The 13,392-nt window shown below is 51.1% G+C and overlaps 6 protein-coding genes across 6 annotated transcripts; 3 read left to right on the top strand and 3 right to left on the bottom strand.

Moving 5' to 3' along the window:
• The first annotated feature begins 5 nt into the window (after positions 1–5).
• AUEXF2481DRAFT_35793 (uncharacterized protein) lies at positions 6–2,360 on the top strand. The gene has a single exon (XM_013492750.1). The coding sequence runs from the start codon at positions 27–29 to the stop codon at positions 2,247–2,249; it is 2,223 nt and encodes a 740-aa protein (XP_013348204.1). The 5' UTR covers positions 6–26; the 3' UTR covers positions 2,250–2,360.
• A 16-nt stretch (positions 2,361–2,376) lies between these two features.
• Positions 2,377–4,304, bottom strand: AUEXF2481DRAFT_200732 (uncharacterized protein). Its single transcript, XM_013493025.1, has 3 exons — positions 3,528–4,304; positions 3,267–3,479; positions 2,377–3,211 (listed from the first exon to the last, which is right to left on the bottom strand). The coding sequence occupies exons 1-3, from the start codon at positions 4,185–4,187 to the stop codon at positions 2,504–2,506; spliced, it is 1,581 nt and encodes a 526-aa protein (XP_013348479.1). The 5' UTR covers positions 4,188–4,304; the 3' UTR covers positions 2,377–2,503.
• A 626-nt stretch (positions 4,305–4,930) lies between these two features.
• On the bottom strand, positions 4,931–5,884 carry AUEXF2481DRAFT_1346 (uncharacterized protein; the record flags this gene model as incomplete). The annotated part of the gene is made up of 3 exons (XM_013492488.1): positions 4,931–5,004; positions 5,057–5,783; positions 5,837–5,884. The coding sequence occupies 3 exons, from the start codon at positions 5,882–5,884 to the stop codon at positions 4,931–4,933; spliced, it is 849 nt and encodes a 282-aa protein (XP_013347942.1).
• A 232-nt stretch (positions 5,885–6,116) lies between these two features.
• Positions 6,117–7,521, bottom strand: AUEXF2481DRAFT_202316 (uncharacterized protein). The gene is made up of 2 exons (XM_013493026.1): positions 6,181–7,521; positions 6,117–6,126 (listed from the first exon to the last, which is right to left on the bottom strand). Exon 1 carries the CDS (start codon positions 7,237–7,239, stop codon positions 6,418–6,420), a length of 822 nt encoding a protein of 273 aa, XP_013348480.1. The 5' UTR covers positions 7,240–7,521; the 3' UTR covers positions 6,117–6,126; positions 6,181–6,417.
• A 1,288-nt stretch (positions 7,522–8,809) lies between these two features.
• On the top strand, positions 8,810–11,455 carry AUEXF2481DRAFT_35799 (uncharacterized protein). The gene is made up of 4 exons (XM_013492751.1): positions 8,810–9,613; positions 9,668–10,574; positions 10,626–11,022; positions 11,077–11,455. Exons 1-4 carry the CDS (start codon positions 9,197–9,199, stop codon positions 11,342–11,344), a joined length of 1,989 nt encoding a protein of 662 aa, XP_013348205.1. The 5' UTR covers positions 8,810–9,196; the 3' UTR covers positions 11,345–11,455.
• An 840-nt stretch (positions 11,456–12,295) lies between these two features.
• On the top strand, positions 12,296–13,158 carry AUEXF2481DRAFT_200763 (uncharacterized protein). Its single transcript, XM_013493027.1, has one exon. It carries the CDS (start codon positions 12,558–12,560, stop codon positions 13,053–13,055), a length of 498 nt encoding a protein of 165 aa, XP_013348481.1. The 5' UTR covers positions 12,296–12,557; the 3' UTR covers positions 13,056–13,158.
• Positions 13,159–13,392: the final 234 nt, after the last annotated feature.

Below are 13,392 nucleotides of genomic sequence, written 5' to 3' on the forward strand. Positions count from 1 at the left end.
AACACAAAAGACATTCACTCCCCAAAATGGCAGCTGCCTTTCGTCTGCAGGAAAATGCAGTTCCCTCGTCGAGCCCGGCCTTTGGAACGCCCGTCCATCCCATCAAGGCTCGAGAAAAGCGAATCCCTCCGCCGGCCTTCAAAGCCTCAATCCCCACCATCCTGCCAATTCTCCTCCCACCGCCCAGTCTGAGACCTCTGGCCTTCCGAACCTTTACCAAGAAACATAACCTCACCCTCAGCTCGCCTGCTCTGCAATCACTAGCCACGTTTGTTGGCAAACACTGCGGCTCAGGATGGCGTGAAAGAGGCACAGCAGAGGGCGTTCTCGAAGAAGTCGCAAAAGCTTGGAAGAAGAGTGGTGGCAGCTTGATTGTCAACGATGGCTCGTTGCTCAAAAACATTCTCAAGACTCTCGAGAGTCTGATGAGTGGTGGCAAGGTCGCCCAAACAAAGTCTACCCTAAGCAGACAAGGTAGCTTCGCTTTTGCGGGAGAGAGTCAGGAATTGGCACGACGACCCAGTCTTGCTGACACGTCGTTCCAATCGCAAGACATCGACGAAGATGACGATGCAGCCATAAATGACCCTCGAGCATGGATCAAGGTCGTCGGTGCCTTTGAGCAGCCTAGACTGAGCTACAATGTCCACAAGAAGCACTTTGAGAAGATTACCACAAAGTCCACTCTTCTACCGACACCCGCACACCGAACACAACTCTTCCGCGATCGCTTCAATCTCATTCACCAGCGACTAATGCGAAATGAAGCCTTCCAAGCACCCGCTGTCGCAAACTCCCGCTCTCTCAAACGCTCGGACTCTACCTCAATACAGCAATTCTACAAAATCACTCCTATCGCCAACCTTTTGGGCAGAAATGGCAGCAATCATGTTCTACTCGGCATGCTGGTCATTACTCCCACTGGTACGCTGGCCTTGAACGATCTGACTGGAAGCATCACCCTCGACCTGCAACACGCAAAACCACTACAAGGTGTCGACTCGTCATGGTTCTGTCCAGGCATGATCGTCCTGATCGAAGGCGTATACGAGGAAGAGTACTCGGGAGCAGGTGCCAGCGGTCTAGGTGCTGCAACCGGTGTTGGTGGTACCATTGGAGGAAAGTTCATCGGCTTCAGCATTGGTGGTCCTCCGTCTGAAAAACGTAGTGTAACCCTCGGTGTCGCCGAGTCGAAACAACAAGATATTGGTGTCGGTGGTGGCTTTGGCTGGACCGATTTTTTCGGTCTAGGAAGTGAGAAAGTCATGGGACCAAAGATGCGCAAACTCGAGAAGCGTCTTCTAGCACCAACTGAAGAACAAGCCTCACAACAACGCAAGATGGTCATTCTCGGTGAAGTCAACCTGGACGACCCGTCATCACTCGAGGCTCTGCGAGCTGTTCTCCGTGTCTACGCTACAGAGGATGAGCTCACTCCTCTGAGTTTCATGCTCATCGGCAACTTTGTCAGTCATCCCGTCATGGCTGGTGGCGGTAGTGGTGGCAGCATCGAGTACAAAGAGTACTTCAACGACCTAGCCACTGTCCTCTCAGACTTCCCTGGCCTCCTAAGAAGTTCAACATGGGTCTTCGTGCCTGGCGACAATGACCCATGGGCATCTGCCTTCAGCGCTGGAGCCAGCAATCCCGTGCCCCGCCCTCCAATCCCTGGTCTGTTTACCAGTCGTGTGAAGCGTGCCTTTGCCGCCGCCAAATCAGAAGCGCCACTTCCGAAACCAGATGACAGCAATGTGCCTTCCGAACCAATCTGGACATCTAACCCAGCCCGTGTATCGATCTTCGGTCCAGCCCACGAAATTGCAATCTTCCGCGACGACATATCCAGCCGTCTTCGCCGCAACGCCATAACATTCGGCAAAGCCAATGCCGCCAATGATGAGGAAGACGACGATATGCCTGACACTGTGCCCGTCGAGATCCCGACTCCAACGCAGATTGCAAGGAAACTCGTTCTCTCTCTCCTCCCCCAATCACACCTTTCACCCTTCCCACTATCCACACGCCCGGTGCTATGGGACCAAGGTAGCGCAATGAGTTTATATCCTCTACCGCATACACTGGTGTTGGCAGATGCCGAAGCGCCGGCTTTTGCTGTCACGTTTGAAGGGTGTCATGTTCTTAACCCTGGCAGGTTGTGTAGAGATGAAGGGAGGGGAAGGAGAGTTGCGTGGGTGGAGTATGATTGTTGGGCCAAGAGGGGCGAGGTGAGGGAGATTTGGTCGAGTTAGATGTAGCAAGGAGGAACAAGGGGAATGATCATGGTTTATGCATTAGCGAAGGAGTTCTCGGTTGTTGAAGGGGAAACATTAGTGGTATATGCTTATATAGAAGTATTGAGAAATATTCATTTTTTTGCTTTTATGGAAATCCGTCTGCGTCAATCACTTGGTCATTGAGCATATTGAGGAGTACAGTCAAGAATCGCAGAGAAAGATACTTTTGGACTGTAAACAGAATTCGATACTGACTCCCTCCTTCTCTCTTAAACAGAAGAAGCAGTAGTAGCAACAGGCACCACCCCATCACTACATACACAAGCAGTACTACTAGCCAACGGCGGACCATTAGTACACCAAGCCCCAGCATCCCACGGCACCGTCGTCGTCACGGCACCCTCAACAACCTTGATCGTCTCCGCCTTGACAAACACAGGAATAACAGCACCCGTAACCAGAGAAAAAGACCTATGCTTCAACACACGCAGCAAACTGCTTGTTTCCCCCGAATGCGTGGTGATACTTATAACACTCGCGGCATCAGTGGAGAAAATATCATCCAGAGCGAGTTTAGAGCGGTAATCCTGCGCTGAAGATGATTCCTCGGTGATGCCATTCCAGAATTCATCGGTTTCTGTAAATGTGGGTTCGAAGTTCCAGGTGGGGAAGAGGTTGCGGATATAAGTGGCGTTGCTGCGATGATCACAGGTATGTGTACTTATACCCTCTCTGATATATTCCTTGATTGTGGGGATAAAATTTGAGAGGGAGAGTCCGGAGAAAGTGAGGTTCGCGGTTTTGAGACAGCGGGTTAGTGGGGATACGTAGAAGGATTGGGGAGGTTGGATTTTTTGGGAGAGAAGTTGTTGTGACCAGAATTTGTTGGCTTTGAGGGCTTGGGCGGTTCCGGCGGGGGTTAGGTCGGCGTCTTGCCAGGAGTTTGTGCTGTTTCCGGTTTGTTGGCTCCAGTAACACTTGGGACATTGTTAGTGTTACTCAGAGGATGGGGGTGGGGGATGAATGACTTACGTTCCAAGCGGGGGTACCATAGTAGGTCTGCGCGGCATTGTGGTAGCCCTCTCCGTGGCGACCGATGAACAAGAGCTTGTACTCGACGTTCTTGGGGGCTTCACTGTTCATGTGCTTCAAGAGGTTGTTGAAGCGTTGCCATTGGGTAAGTGCACCATCAGAGCTCGAATCAGTCTCGTAAGTCTGGTTGATCAGACCAAAGTTTGTGGCAGTCTATAAAACAGTTAGAACATAGTTCACATAGCAGTTGAAGGTACTTACGTAGTCAAAGGTGCTGGGAACAGTAGTGTCGAGATCCTGCAGGAAGTAGCCGCCAACATTGGTATAGTTGACGTATTCGGTACCCTGGTCAACTGTAGGAAGCGAAGCAGTTGAAGGAGCTGTAGACGCCGTGGGAATAGAGAAGGTAGGAGCCTGAGTCACACTTTGGCTGGCACTGTAAGAGCTGCTCTGAGAGCTGCTGAACGATGTGCTGTACGAGCTGCTACTAGAGCTCGTGGGTGCATCCTTGATTTTGCGTGCTCCTCTGATGATCTTGTTGCTAAGAGGCTTGCCGAGCTTCTTCTTCATATAACATGCAGTACCAGACATGCTGATATCAATACATCCTTCAGTAGCATCGCAGGCGTTGACGCAATCAGCGATTCTATTACTGGCGATGTTGACCATCTTCAAGTCACCACCTGCATAGTCGATGCCACACTCAATCAAGAAAGTGGCACCGCTCTTGGCGATGAACACATTGTTGTCGGCCTTGGGGCAGGTAGGACTAGTCGAGGTAGGGAAAGCCGCCGAATCCGTCAAAGAAGATGTAGTTGAGGTGCTGAATGAGGAACTGGTGCTCGTGCTGACGGCTGTCGCCTCGCTCAGCGCAAGCAAAGAGATGGCAACTGACGCCAAAGAAGTAAAATTGTACACCATTTTGATATGAAACAAAATTCAATTGCAGACGAGTTCACCTACCTAGGTCTTTGCAGGGGCTGGCCGAGCTAGAAATACCTTGCCGGCCTTCTCGAAAAGGGGAATCAAGGAAGCCGACCGTGAGCATCTCCATCAAGATAGCGAATAACATGATCAGCAAGATGCACGCAGTGCTCGCGTGTCCACCTCTTGCCGTCCCGCGTCGCTGTAGATTCACGAAAGCCCTCGGGTGTGGTCAAGTTGAGGAAGGAGGGTTGGCGATGTGGAGTGGTCTGCGGTTGCCCCACCCAATCACAAGCCCCACGTGCTCGAATACCATTTCTACACGATGCTCGAACCACGATAAGATAGAACCCTCAGACCCGCAACAAATCTCGGATATTATTTCATCCAGCAGTCGGAGAGTCATGAAAGGCGATCAACGGGATCAAGATCCGACAACCGAAAGTATAGCACACGTGGAAGAATATATTGTATTCGTTAAGACTTTGGTGGTATACCACGCGGGATAAGCAAGTCTGCTTTCCCTTCGATACCGATGTGGTAGGCACGCTCTAATGATTTCAAGATCCGAGACACCCCTTGATCGTGCCAGGAAGACGCCAATGATAGCCAGCAATGATGAACAAGAAAAGAAGAAAAGCCGCGTCTCAGCAGCAGCGGCATCAGTCTTACCTCTAGTGATGTGGCTAGGGTGATGAGACTGCGAGATTTGTTGAGGAGATACAGCGTACACAAGGAGCTCATTCAAGGCTGTAGTTATGACGAGTGCGCTCGACGTCCTTACGCATAGTTTGACCGGAGCCCGTGAAGCCGACTATGATGACATTAGCATACGATTCTCCACGCAGAGAAAGGTGTGGACATACCTCTAGCAGAAGGAGCTTCACCAGTGCGGAACATGCTCTCCTTCTGGACAGCCTTTGCAGCTTTGCCGGAAGAGGCTTTTGTTTGCCAGGACTTCCAGTTATTCTTGCTGCTCTCGAGTGCCTTGGACGTCTTGACCTTCTTCGGAGGCTTTCGGTCGCCATCGAGCGGCTTGATCTGATCCTTCTTGGCGGCACTTGCTAGGGCAGGATTGATGTTGGCCTCTGCAGAGATGACACCAGGAATGGGAGTGCTGACTGTAGGAGTAGTAGGAATGGAGACTGCAGGAGAGCCATCAGCCTTGCGCTTCTGAGAAGTCGAGGAGGAAGCGGCCGGTAGAGCACGCAGATGTTCTTGACGGAGGGTTTCTGTGCCTGTGTAACCCTTGAAGTTGACGGTATAGATGGGGGCGGCCGACGAGCCGGTGACGGAGATGATGCGAGCTTCGTAGAACTGCTTGTCGCCTGCATACTTAGCCAGCACGTTATCGTTGACCTTGAACGAAACGGGGGCTTTCTTCTCTTCAGCAGCAGGAGGCGCAGTCGGCACCTGCTTACGATATGCCGGGTGATTCTCCTTGCTCCACTTCTCGCTCGACGAGGTTGTTTCTGGTTTGAGGGCGGCGATTCTGTTGTCGACATCTGCGAGAAGGCCAACGATCTCTGATTTCATGGCGAGGGCATCGTCCAGATCGGGTACCTCGGCGAGCATCTGCTCGACTTCGGCAAGCTACAGAGAATTCGTCAGTACAGTTCATGTCCGTACCAGACGACACAACTTACGTTGCGCTCATGTTCGTCGCGTTCGGATTGGAGCTGGGCGAGACTCATGATGCGTTCAGTAGCCTTCTGTTTGTTCGTCGTGTAGGAGTGTTACCAATTTGCCCGACGTCGTTCTGCAGGCTCGGCGATGTATGCGTTCCAGCACTTTCTTCCCTTCAGACGATGCGCTTCCCTTTGGTCAAGTTTGTTGCAATTCGATGGCAGAGCGCGCAACAAACGCCGATAATGCGGCGACGATGACGGATGTGCGCACGATCCTCTCGGTTATGCTCACCGGCCCCCGGGTCCTTCTTGCAAAGCTGTCACCTTCGGATCCTCTCACTCTTCAACAAACACAAGCATACCACTTGAGTCCTGGGAATTTGATTTTCATCACAAATCTGATAACGTTGAGTATGCTGCTAAGCTGACGAGAAAACACAACCTTTACGCCCCGCCATCCAATGCTTACGCCTTCCGGTATACCAAGCCAACTCCGACAAATGCCCAACGACCGAACTCAACCCATGCACCTGCCATATTCAATGTCCCACACCATGCCACCCATTCGTCAATGTTGATCACACCACCCGAGGTCCAGCTCACAGAAGATACGCCATATCCCATATCGACTGCCTATTCCACTGCTTGATGCCCAGGTCCTTTACCAATTTGTCCATTCTCATTTCCAGAGCCTCTCGGAGCCTTTCAGCATATCTGTCTGATCGTCCGCTCGTGTCGACGCGGACATATTGAATCTCATAGCCACTCGGTCTTTTCTTCGAGTACTTGATGCGAAACATGGCCGATCCGTCGCGATGCCACTCGTTGTATGCGTCCTTGTACACTCCTCGTGCTATCTGCACAAGCACCACTGTTTGGATCTTACCGATTTTCTCGCTGCTCATGTTGTCCAACCACCTGGGAACACCAGTGTTGAAAGAGCTGTAAGGGTATGCGATCGGTTCATCGACGAGCGGCCGAGGGTGGAAGTTGATCGAGTCGCGACGCCTGACCACAAAGTCGTTCTTCTGGTAGAAGATGGGTTGACCTTCGAGGCGTGCTAGCCGGCAGCTTCGAAGGAACGCCGGCTCCTTGGCCGAATCTTGACTTGCATGGCGACTTGTATTTCTTCCCATGACTGCCGATACGCCATCGTTGACGCAGACCATGTCGTAAATCATCTCTCGAAGTTCGAAGGGAAGTTGGAAAATGCGGCATTGTCGTTGGCTATGGACAGGATGCTCGTCGACGGTAAGTGGTCGTAACGGTAATTCCGCTTTCGTGATAGCGGTAGCAGTATCCCGGGGATCTGTCACAAGGGTAGGTGCTGGTGAGGGCGAGGACATTCTCTGGCGTTTGTATCGCGCCCCTTCATCGTCAAAGTTGTCTGCTCCTGGAGCGACGCTCATCTTGCCTAACATTTGGGCATAGGGAAGCTGGGGAAAGGAGAGGACTCGGTCACATAGCACTGGTCACACGGTCGCAGTTAAGTACGTCCCTCTCAATGACCGACGACGTCCTTGGCAGGGACCATTGGACGAAGGGGTGCTTCTTCTTTGCGCCAATTAGCTATCGTTATCTGAGCAAAAGAGATGAGAGTCATGGGTCGGGCGAGGACCTAGAGTTGATAATTCCAACGCGCGGTCCGAAATAGAGGGGTTACGCGACGAGATCAGCTCTATCATCTGGCACGGATCGGTACGAGAGGCCGAAGTCCGTACCGGCTACATGTCTGAAAGGGATACGAAGGATTCCCGATAAGCATGGCTAGGGTCGACGAGTTCCGTATCAGGTAGTCCTCACCTTTGTGGTGGCGGGGCATCACCGATAGTCCTAAGCTCGCTATTCGGACGGAGATAACAGCCCTGTAGGCTTCGAGAATGAAGAATTCCAAGGGTCCAAAAGTTGTTTTAACCAAAGCGGGTCAAACATCGTCGCTGCGGGGTCGGTGCGTCAACCAGACTGGACAAACACGACTCGGGCTTTCGTGTCAAGCACGGGGTGAGGCTTTGGAAACAACATTGCAGGGGGCACATTTTGTCGCGTGTTTCAGGCTATCAAAGTTAGCATGTCAGAATGCTTGGCCCCTGAGAGATTGCGCGCGAGCGAAGTCGGAATCCCAGAACTTTGATTCAAAAAAGAATATGCCGGTGGTCCGAGATACGCAAAGCACAGGATACCTACCCTTGGTACGTCTATTACTGTGACTCAGAGGAGCGGTCCATGGAAGCGAGGGGAGCATGTTGTGATGTGTTTGGTGAGAGAGGCACAGAAGTCCGTGATGGCATGCATGTGAGCGATTGACTGGCCAGCCTTACGTACAGATATATTGGCTGTGGTTCCCTAAATCAGTCAGGTACAGTTTATCAGCTCGAGGACGAATAAGAAGCCTCTACTTTGTTCTGTACGCGATCATGGGGTTGGACAGAGTCACTCGGATGACGATTGCACGAGAATGCTTTGTCTTCGATGGCCTAAGACGCAACGAGCGGTCTTGAATCCGCTGTCCTTTGCAAGAGGTACATAATGGAGGCAGGGTCACGAGAGGAGCACCAGATCAGGCAATGCATCGAGATCAGGTGAAGAAGGAAGAAAAAGATAAAATAGAAATAAAGAACGGAAGGACAAAAGTAAAGACCGGAAGGAGAAAAATGGGAAAAAAGGAAAAGAAAAAAGGACGGCTAGGGTAATCGATGCAGGGCGGAGTTAGAAAGCGGTAGAAGACGCTAGCCAACCCGTGCGTGAGATGGAGGAAAGTGACTCCGACTGCGCAAGCGACGAGAAAGAAGAATGCTAGAGGTAGATGAGTGATTGATATAGGTCTCAGCAGTGTTGTGCACGCGAATTCTCTGCAAGTAGTGTAGAGATCAATCAGAAGCAAGTATTTGTTTGTTGAAGGCGAAAAAGGGAGGCTCTGGACGAGGGTCTGATCGGATTTCTAAGCACCCTCCGTTAGACTCTTACGGCGGTACAAGCCGGGGCAACTGGGGAGCGCGCTGTCTGCCTGCGGTGTCGACATTCTCACTCTTGCCTAGTCTCTGCCCCTCAACACTTACTGCCACCTAAATCTTACAATACGACCCTCGAATCTTTTTCGCAAAAGCAATCGCAAACTGCCCGTATTTAACGACAGACCTCTGGACCATAGCAGGAGCCGATATCGACATAGTTCATCGCTGCATCATCCCAAAGCTAAAGCGTGTTTGCCTGGCCGCCGGACTGGCCAATTGCTCAGCTCGTTCTTCGACAACACTCTCTCATCTCGTCTTGTTCTCCTCAGCGCGACATAGTCGCTTTCGCGTCGAATACGCTTGACCGGCAATAGTCGCTTTTATTCGTCCTCTCCGCTCTGGTACCAATCGTACGACTGTGTCAGAAATGGCGGGGCAGACGACCGGCAACCAGCCCTTCAACCCATACCTCTCCAACGCACAACAAGAGCTACTCCTTGCCGCATTGGCTTCCAACAACGCATCTGCCATTCGCGAAAAATCAAAGCCTGTTGCCGACATGTCCGCTCTCGAATTTGAAGATACCAGTCCCTACCTCGACTATCTGGACGGGGATACCAGCTTCGACTTCGACGCTTCCGACCTCAATGGCCAACACATGTTTGAAAACATGGACAGCAATGCCAGTAACAAGTCCGACTCATCTAATGGTGACAAGCCCGATAAGCGCAAGAGTCCGGAAGAAGATTCACTAGAGGATGAAGTCGACGCCAAAAGAAGAGAAGGTGAACCAAAGGAGGCCAAGAAGCCTGGCAGGAAACCTTTGACCTCTGAGCCTACCACTGTGAGTAATCTGTTGTATGCTGCTTCCATGCCTCAGGGCTGATGTGTACAAAAGAAGCGCAAGGCTCAAAATAGAGCTGCCCAACGCGCCTTCAGAGAGCGTAAAGAGAAGCATCTCAAAGACCTCGAGACCAAGGTCGAGGCTTTGAGCAAAGCTCAAGAACATGACAAGCACGAGAATGGTATCCTCCGTGCACAAGTTCAACGTCTCCAAAATGAACTTGGTGAGTACAAGAAGAGAATGTCGTATTCTAGTGGTGGGATTACCGCACACTCGCCCCCCTCTGCTGGCCGTACCGGTTCCAGAAGCAACAGCAACTCTCAGACCGACTTCCAGTTCGACTTTCCCAAATTCGGAGCTCTTCCTGGCAACCAACTTTTCGGAAACCGCATTCAGTCGAGTCGTGAGAAGACTGTCAGTCCTTCTGTCGGTCAGCATGCCAGCCTACCTAGATCGAACAGCATGGGTAGAAACCCGAGCCCTGGTACTCAGATCAGCAACGGCGACCACCAGATGAGCTCGAGCAACAACTCTAGAAGCGGTAGCATGAACAAGGGGACCAGCAGTCCTCTTGCCCAAGTATCAGCCACCGGCACAACTTATGCCGATCTCTTCAGCCCGTCTATTCTTGGAAACCCGACCAGCGACTTCCTCATTGGAAATTCCAACAACGACGCTCGCGCCTTTGCTCAGTATGCTGATAACGGCACTGACAGTACGAGTGGTATTTCGAGAGTTTTCAGATTCAACAGTGGTTCTGGTTCTGGCTCTGGCACAAACTCCAACCAATCACCCACGGTCCCTTCGTTGACACATTACAACACCAACTCGTGTAACACATCATCTTGCGGAACCTCTCCCGAATCAGCAAACTCTCCACCCTCTGATGTCAACAAGTCAAGCGTTAACGACTTCAACGATATCTATTCTCTGAAGCCGGTCAATTCTAACAACACACAAAGTACGTCAAGACGTAATGCGATATCTCGGCTCAGCGCTAACATCATGTCAGAATCAGCCCAGATGAATGGGCTCAACAACGCCTCAACCCCTAACTTTGACTGGCTCGCCACTCAGAACGGCGGTCAATTCGATCCCGTCTTGTTTGGTGATTACCGCGAGAGTCAGGATGCCATCGTTGGGGATGGTGACTTCAACAGTGGCTTCTTCGAAGCTGCCTTCCCCTACGACCTGAACACACCCTTCGTCATGAACGACTTCGCTTCTCCCAAGCCTGCGAAACAAACTTCCGCCAGTGCAAATTTGCTAGCGGAGGTTGAGAAGTGTCGCGAAGGTGGTGACGACGATATCTACTTGCCACAGCAGGTATCCGCTCAACCTGGTCAGCAACAGATCAACGAGATGAGCTTGAAGACCGCCGAGAAGATGCTCAACTGCAACACGATATGGTGCGTGGATCCTCTAATTGACGAAACTCACAACAACACTAACATCATCCAAAGGTCACAACTACAGTCCAACCAAGACTTCAAGGATGGCAAGTTCGACCTCGACAATCTCTGTGCCGAGCTCCGTGCCAAAGCCAAGTGTTCTGAATCTGGCGTCACTGTGCGATCGGAATACGTGGATGCTGCCTTCAAGAAATTGTCGGGCACTAACGAACAACCTCCTCTTGACGACTATCATGCCACGCATAACGAGAACGGCGTCGACTATCTTTTCAATCAATACTCGGTCGATGAAGCGTTGAAGAAGCTAGCAGGCCAATAAAAATGGCTTGAGGACATTCGATCAAAAAACTTTACGTGCGATATGACGAACGGGTTAGGCATAGCTCTGGAATAGGAGGAAATATTTGGGACGGTGGATTTGTTTTCGGGAATTGCCCAAAGTCTCAACATAGGCTTGATCTCTGCGCACTCATTGAAATGCAGGAAGATGAATTCGGCGCTGAAATTTGGAATGGGCGTTGTTTTGTCTCTTTTTGCGACTTGTCTACATCAGACGCCAACGAAGCCTCTGAGACTACACGTTCGCTATTGATTTATCGCATAGCAATATACCTTTCAATATCCTTTTTGCTCTTATCGGGATCTTGTGGTTGAAGACGTCAACTAGCCTGCATTAATCAAGTCTCTTTCACGAGTTCAGTGATGAGGATGCCAATCACTACCTCGTCATCTGCCGACTTGAAGGAGCATTGACAAAATTCGAATGTTGAAACATGAAGGATTTGGGGCAGTCCACCGAACAAGTTTCAGACAAGCTTCTGCACCGACTTTTGAGAATTCCTTCTTTTGCTCCTTGAACACGACCGAACATTCTACTCTAGGAGGCCTGATGCACCAGGTCTCAGTATCCGACCGCTCACCCTCAAACAGGACGACACTTTGGTGCTTGCATGAAGAGTCAATTTTACTGTATGTCATCAGCCTAGCGTGAATTTCCACCTGCTGCATCCTGGCCTCTTCCACAAGGAGAAATCTCTATCGCATGATAGGAGGCTCGCTGGGTTAATATATTGATGTCTTGTGAAGAGGGCTGTGTGCGCCGTCAAGCGCTCGAGATATCTACATCATGCAACAAGACCTGTCTGGAGAGATGATCGACCGCGGCCAGCTCCCGGGACAGGCCACCAATGCACGATTCCCGCTAGCGTACCTAAATCATCTCGAGCGAACTCGAGCGCTGTCGTTGGTCTCTCCGACTCGCGTACTGATCATCAATTTAAACCCGCTGTTACGAAGCCATCTGCCTAGAATTGGCCTCGAGCATCAGATTTCGCTGTTTCGAGGACTCCGTAGGAGCGGATCCGATGTTAGGCGCTCCACGATGCCCTCACCACGTTCATGACAGGTGCTTAGGGTCCAAATGTAAGAACAGTTGAGTAGAAGATCATTTTCTGATGTCCCTATAACTACTTTCCATCCTGCTTCCTGTGTACACCAACCTCTTGCGAGCTCTACCTACATCGCCCCTCGACATGAAGCTAACAACTATCGCAATACCCATTGCGCTCGCATCACAAGCAGCTGCAGCACCTACACACTATCAGCCACCGCTCCTCAACAGCACGGTGTCATTCCAATCCAACAGCAGCAACTTTGAGCCTCTTCCACCCTCGTCGTGTTTCGCCAAAGTGGAAGACGCTCTCAAGGATCTTACTAGCTCGACTTTGTCTATACTTCTCGGTTCTTCAACAACGATGCTTGGCTATGCTCTCTGCGGAATAACGATGCCGGCAGAGTCTTGGGAGACGTGTACGGACTACGCTGTCATTGGTGGCAGTGTGGTTGGCCTTTCACATCTCGCAATTTGGAAGTTCCCTGAGCTCCTTAATGACTTCGATCTCTATGATTCGACAGTGAGACCCTGGGAAGAGGCTCCAACCTTTTGGGGCGAGGACGAAGGACCGAATGGCAAGGTGGAGGTCATGCCTCGTATAGAGCTTGATCATGCCAACTTGGGGGCATGGCCTTGAACGCTGGCATGCTATCAGTGCTACAACCAATAATCGGATCTTGCGTAGCTACTCGACTGCTAGTATCATAGAGTCAAAACTCCCTCTCGCCATGCGTCACGCCGCATCAATTGATCATGACGACAAGCTCAGCTTCGGCTGGATTGGAGCCATCGCTGCATACCAAAACCATGTCCACCCACCATGATCTTGGCTTCGGATCTTAATGAGCTACATACGGAAGTTTCGAGGTCAGGCACTCTTGAGCACCAGTCCAGTGCAAGATCACCGGAGTGTGTCGCTTTCATCAGGGTCAAAGTACCTTCCACTACTACCCACAACGCAACTTGAATCGCAC

This window comes from Aureobasidium subglaciale (assembly GCF_000721755.1).
Source record: "Aureobasidium subglaciale EXF-2481 unplaced genomic scaffold scaffold_1, whole genome shotgun sequence".
NCBI classification, from domain to species: domain Eukaryota; kingdom Fungi; phylum Ascomycota; class Dothideomycetes; order Dothideales; family Saccotheciaceae; genus Aureobasidium; species Aureobasidium subglaciale.

Bases quoted from the DNA above. Each gene is read 5' to 3' on its own strand.
- AUEXF2481DRAFT_200763 (XM_013493027.1), top strand. From the start codon at position 12,558: ATGAAGCTAACAACTATCGCAATACCCATTGCGCTCGCATCACAAGCA.
- AUEXF2481DRAFT_200732 (XM_013493025.1), bottom strand. From the start codon at position 4,187: ATGGTGTACAATTTTACTTCTTTGGCGTCAGTTGCCATCTCTTTGCTT. The intron at 3,480-3,527 runs GTAAGTACCTTC...ACTGTTTTATAG, and splicing joins TTCCCAGCACCTTTGACTAC to ACTGCCACAAACTTTGGTCT. The intron at 3,212-3,266 runs GTAAGTCATTCA...CAATGTCCCAAG, and splicing joins ATGGTACCCCCGCTTGGAAC to TGTTACTGGAGCCAACAAAC.
- AUEXF2481DRAFT_202316 (XM_013493026.1), bottom strand. From the start codon at position 7,239: ATGTTAGGCAAGATGAGCGTCGCTCCAGGAGCAGACAACTTTGACGAT.
- AUEXF2481DRAFT_35793 (XM_013492750.1), top strand. From the start codon at position 27: ATGGCAGCTGCCTTTCGTCTGCAGGAAAATGCAGTTCCCTCGTCGAGC.
- AUEXF2481DRAFT_35799 (XM_013492751.1), top strand. From the start codon at position 9,197: ATGGCGGGGCAGACGACCGGCAACCAGCCCTTCAACCCATACCTCTCC. The intron at 10,575-10,625 runs GTACGTCAAGAC...ACATCATGTCAG, and splicing joins CAATTCTAACAACACACAAA to AATCAGCCCAGATGAATGGG. The intron at 11,023-11,076 runs GTGCGTGGATCC...CATCATCCAAAG, and splicing joins CTCAACTGCAACACGATATG to GTCACAACTACAGTCCAACC.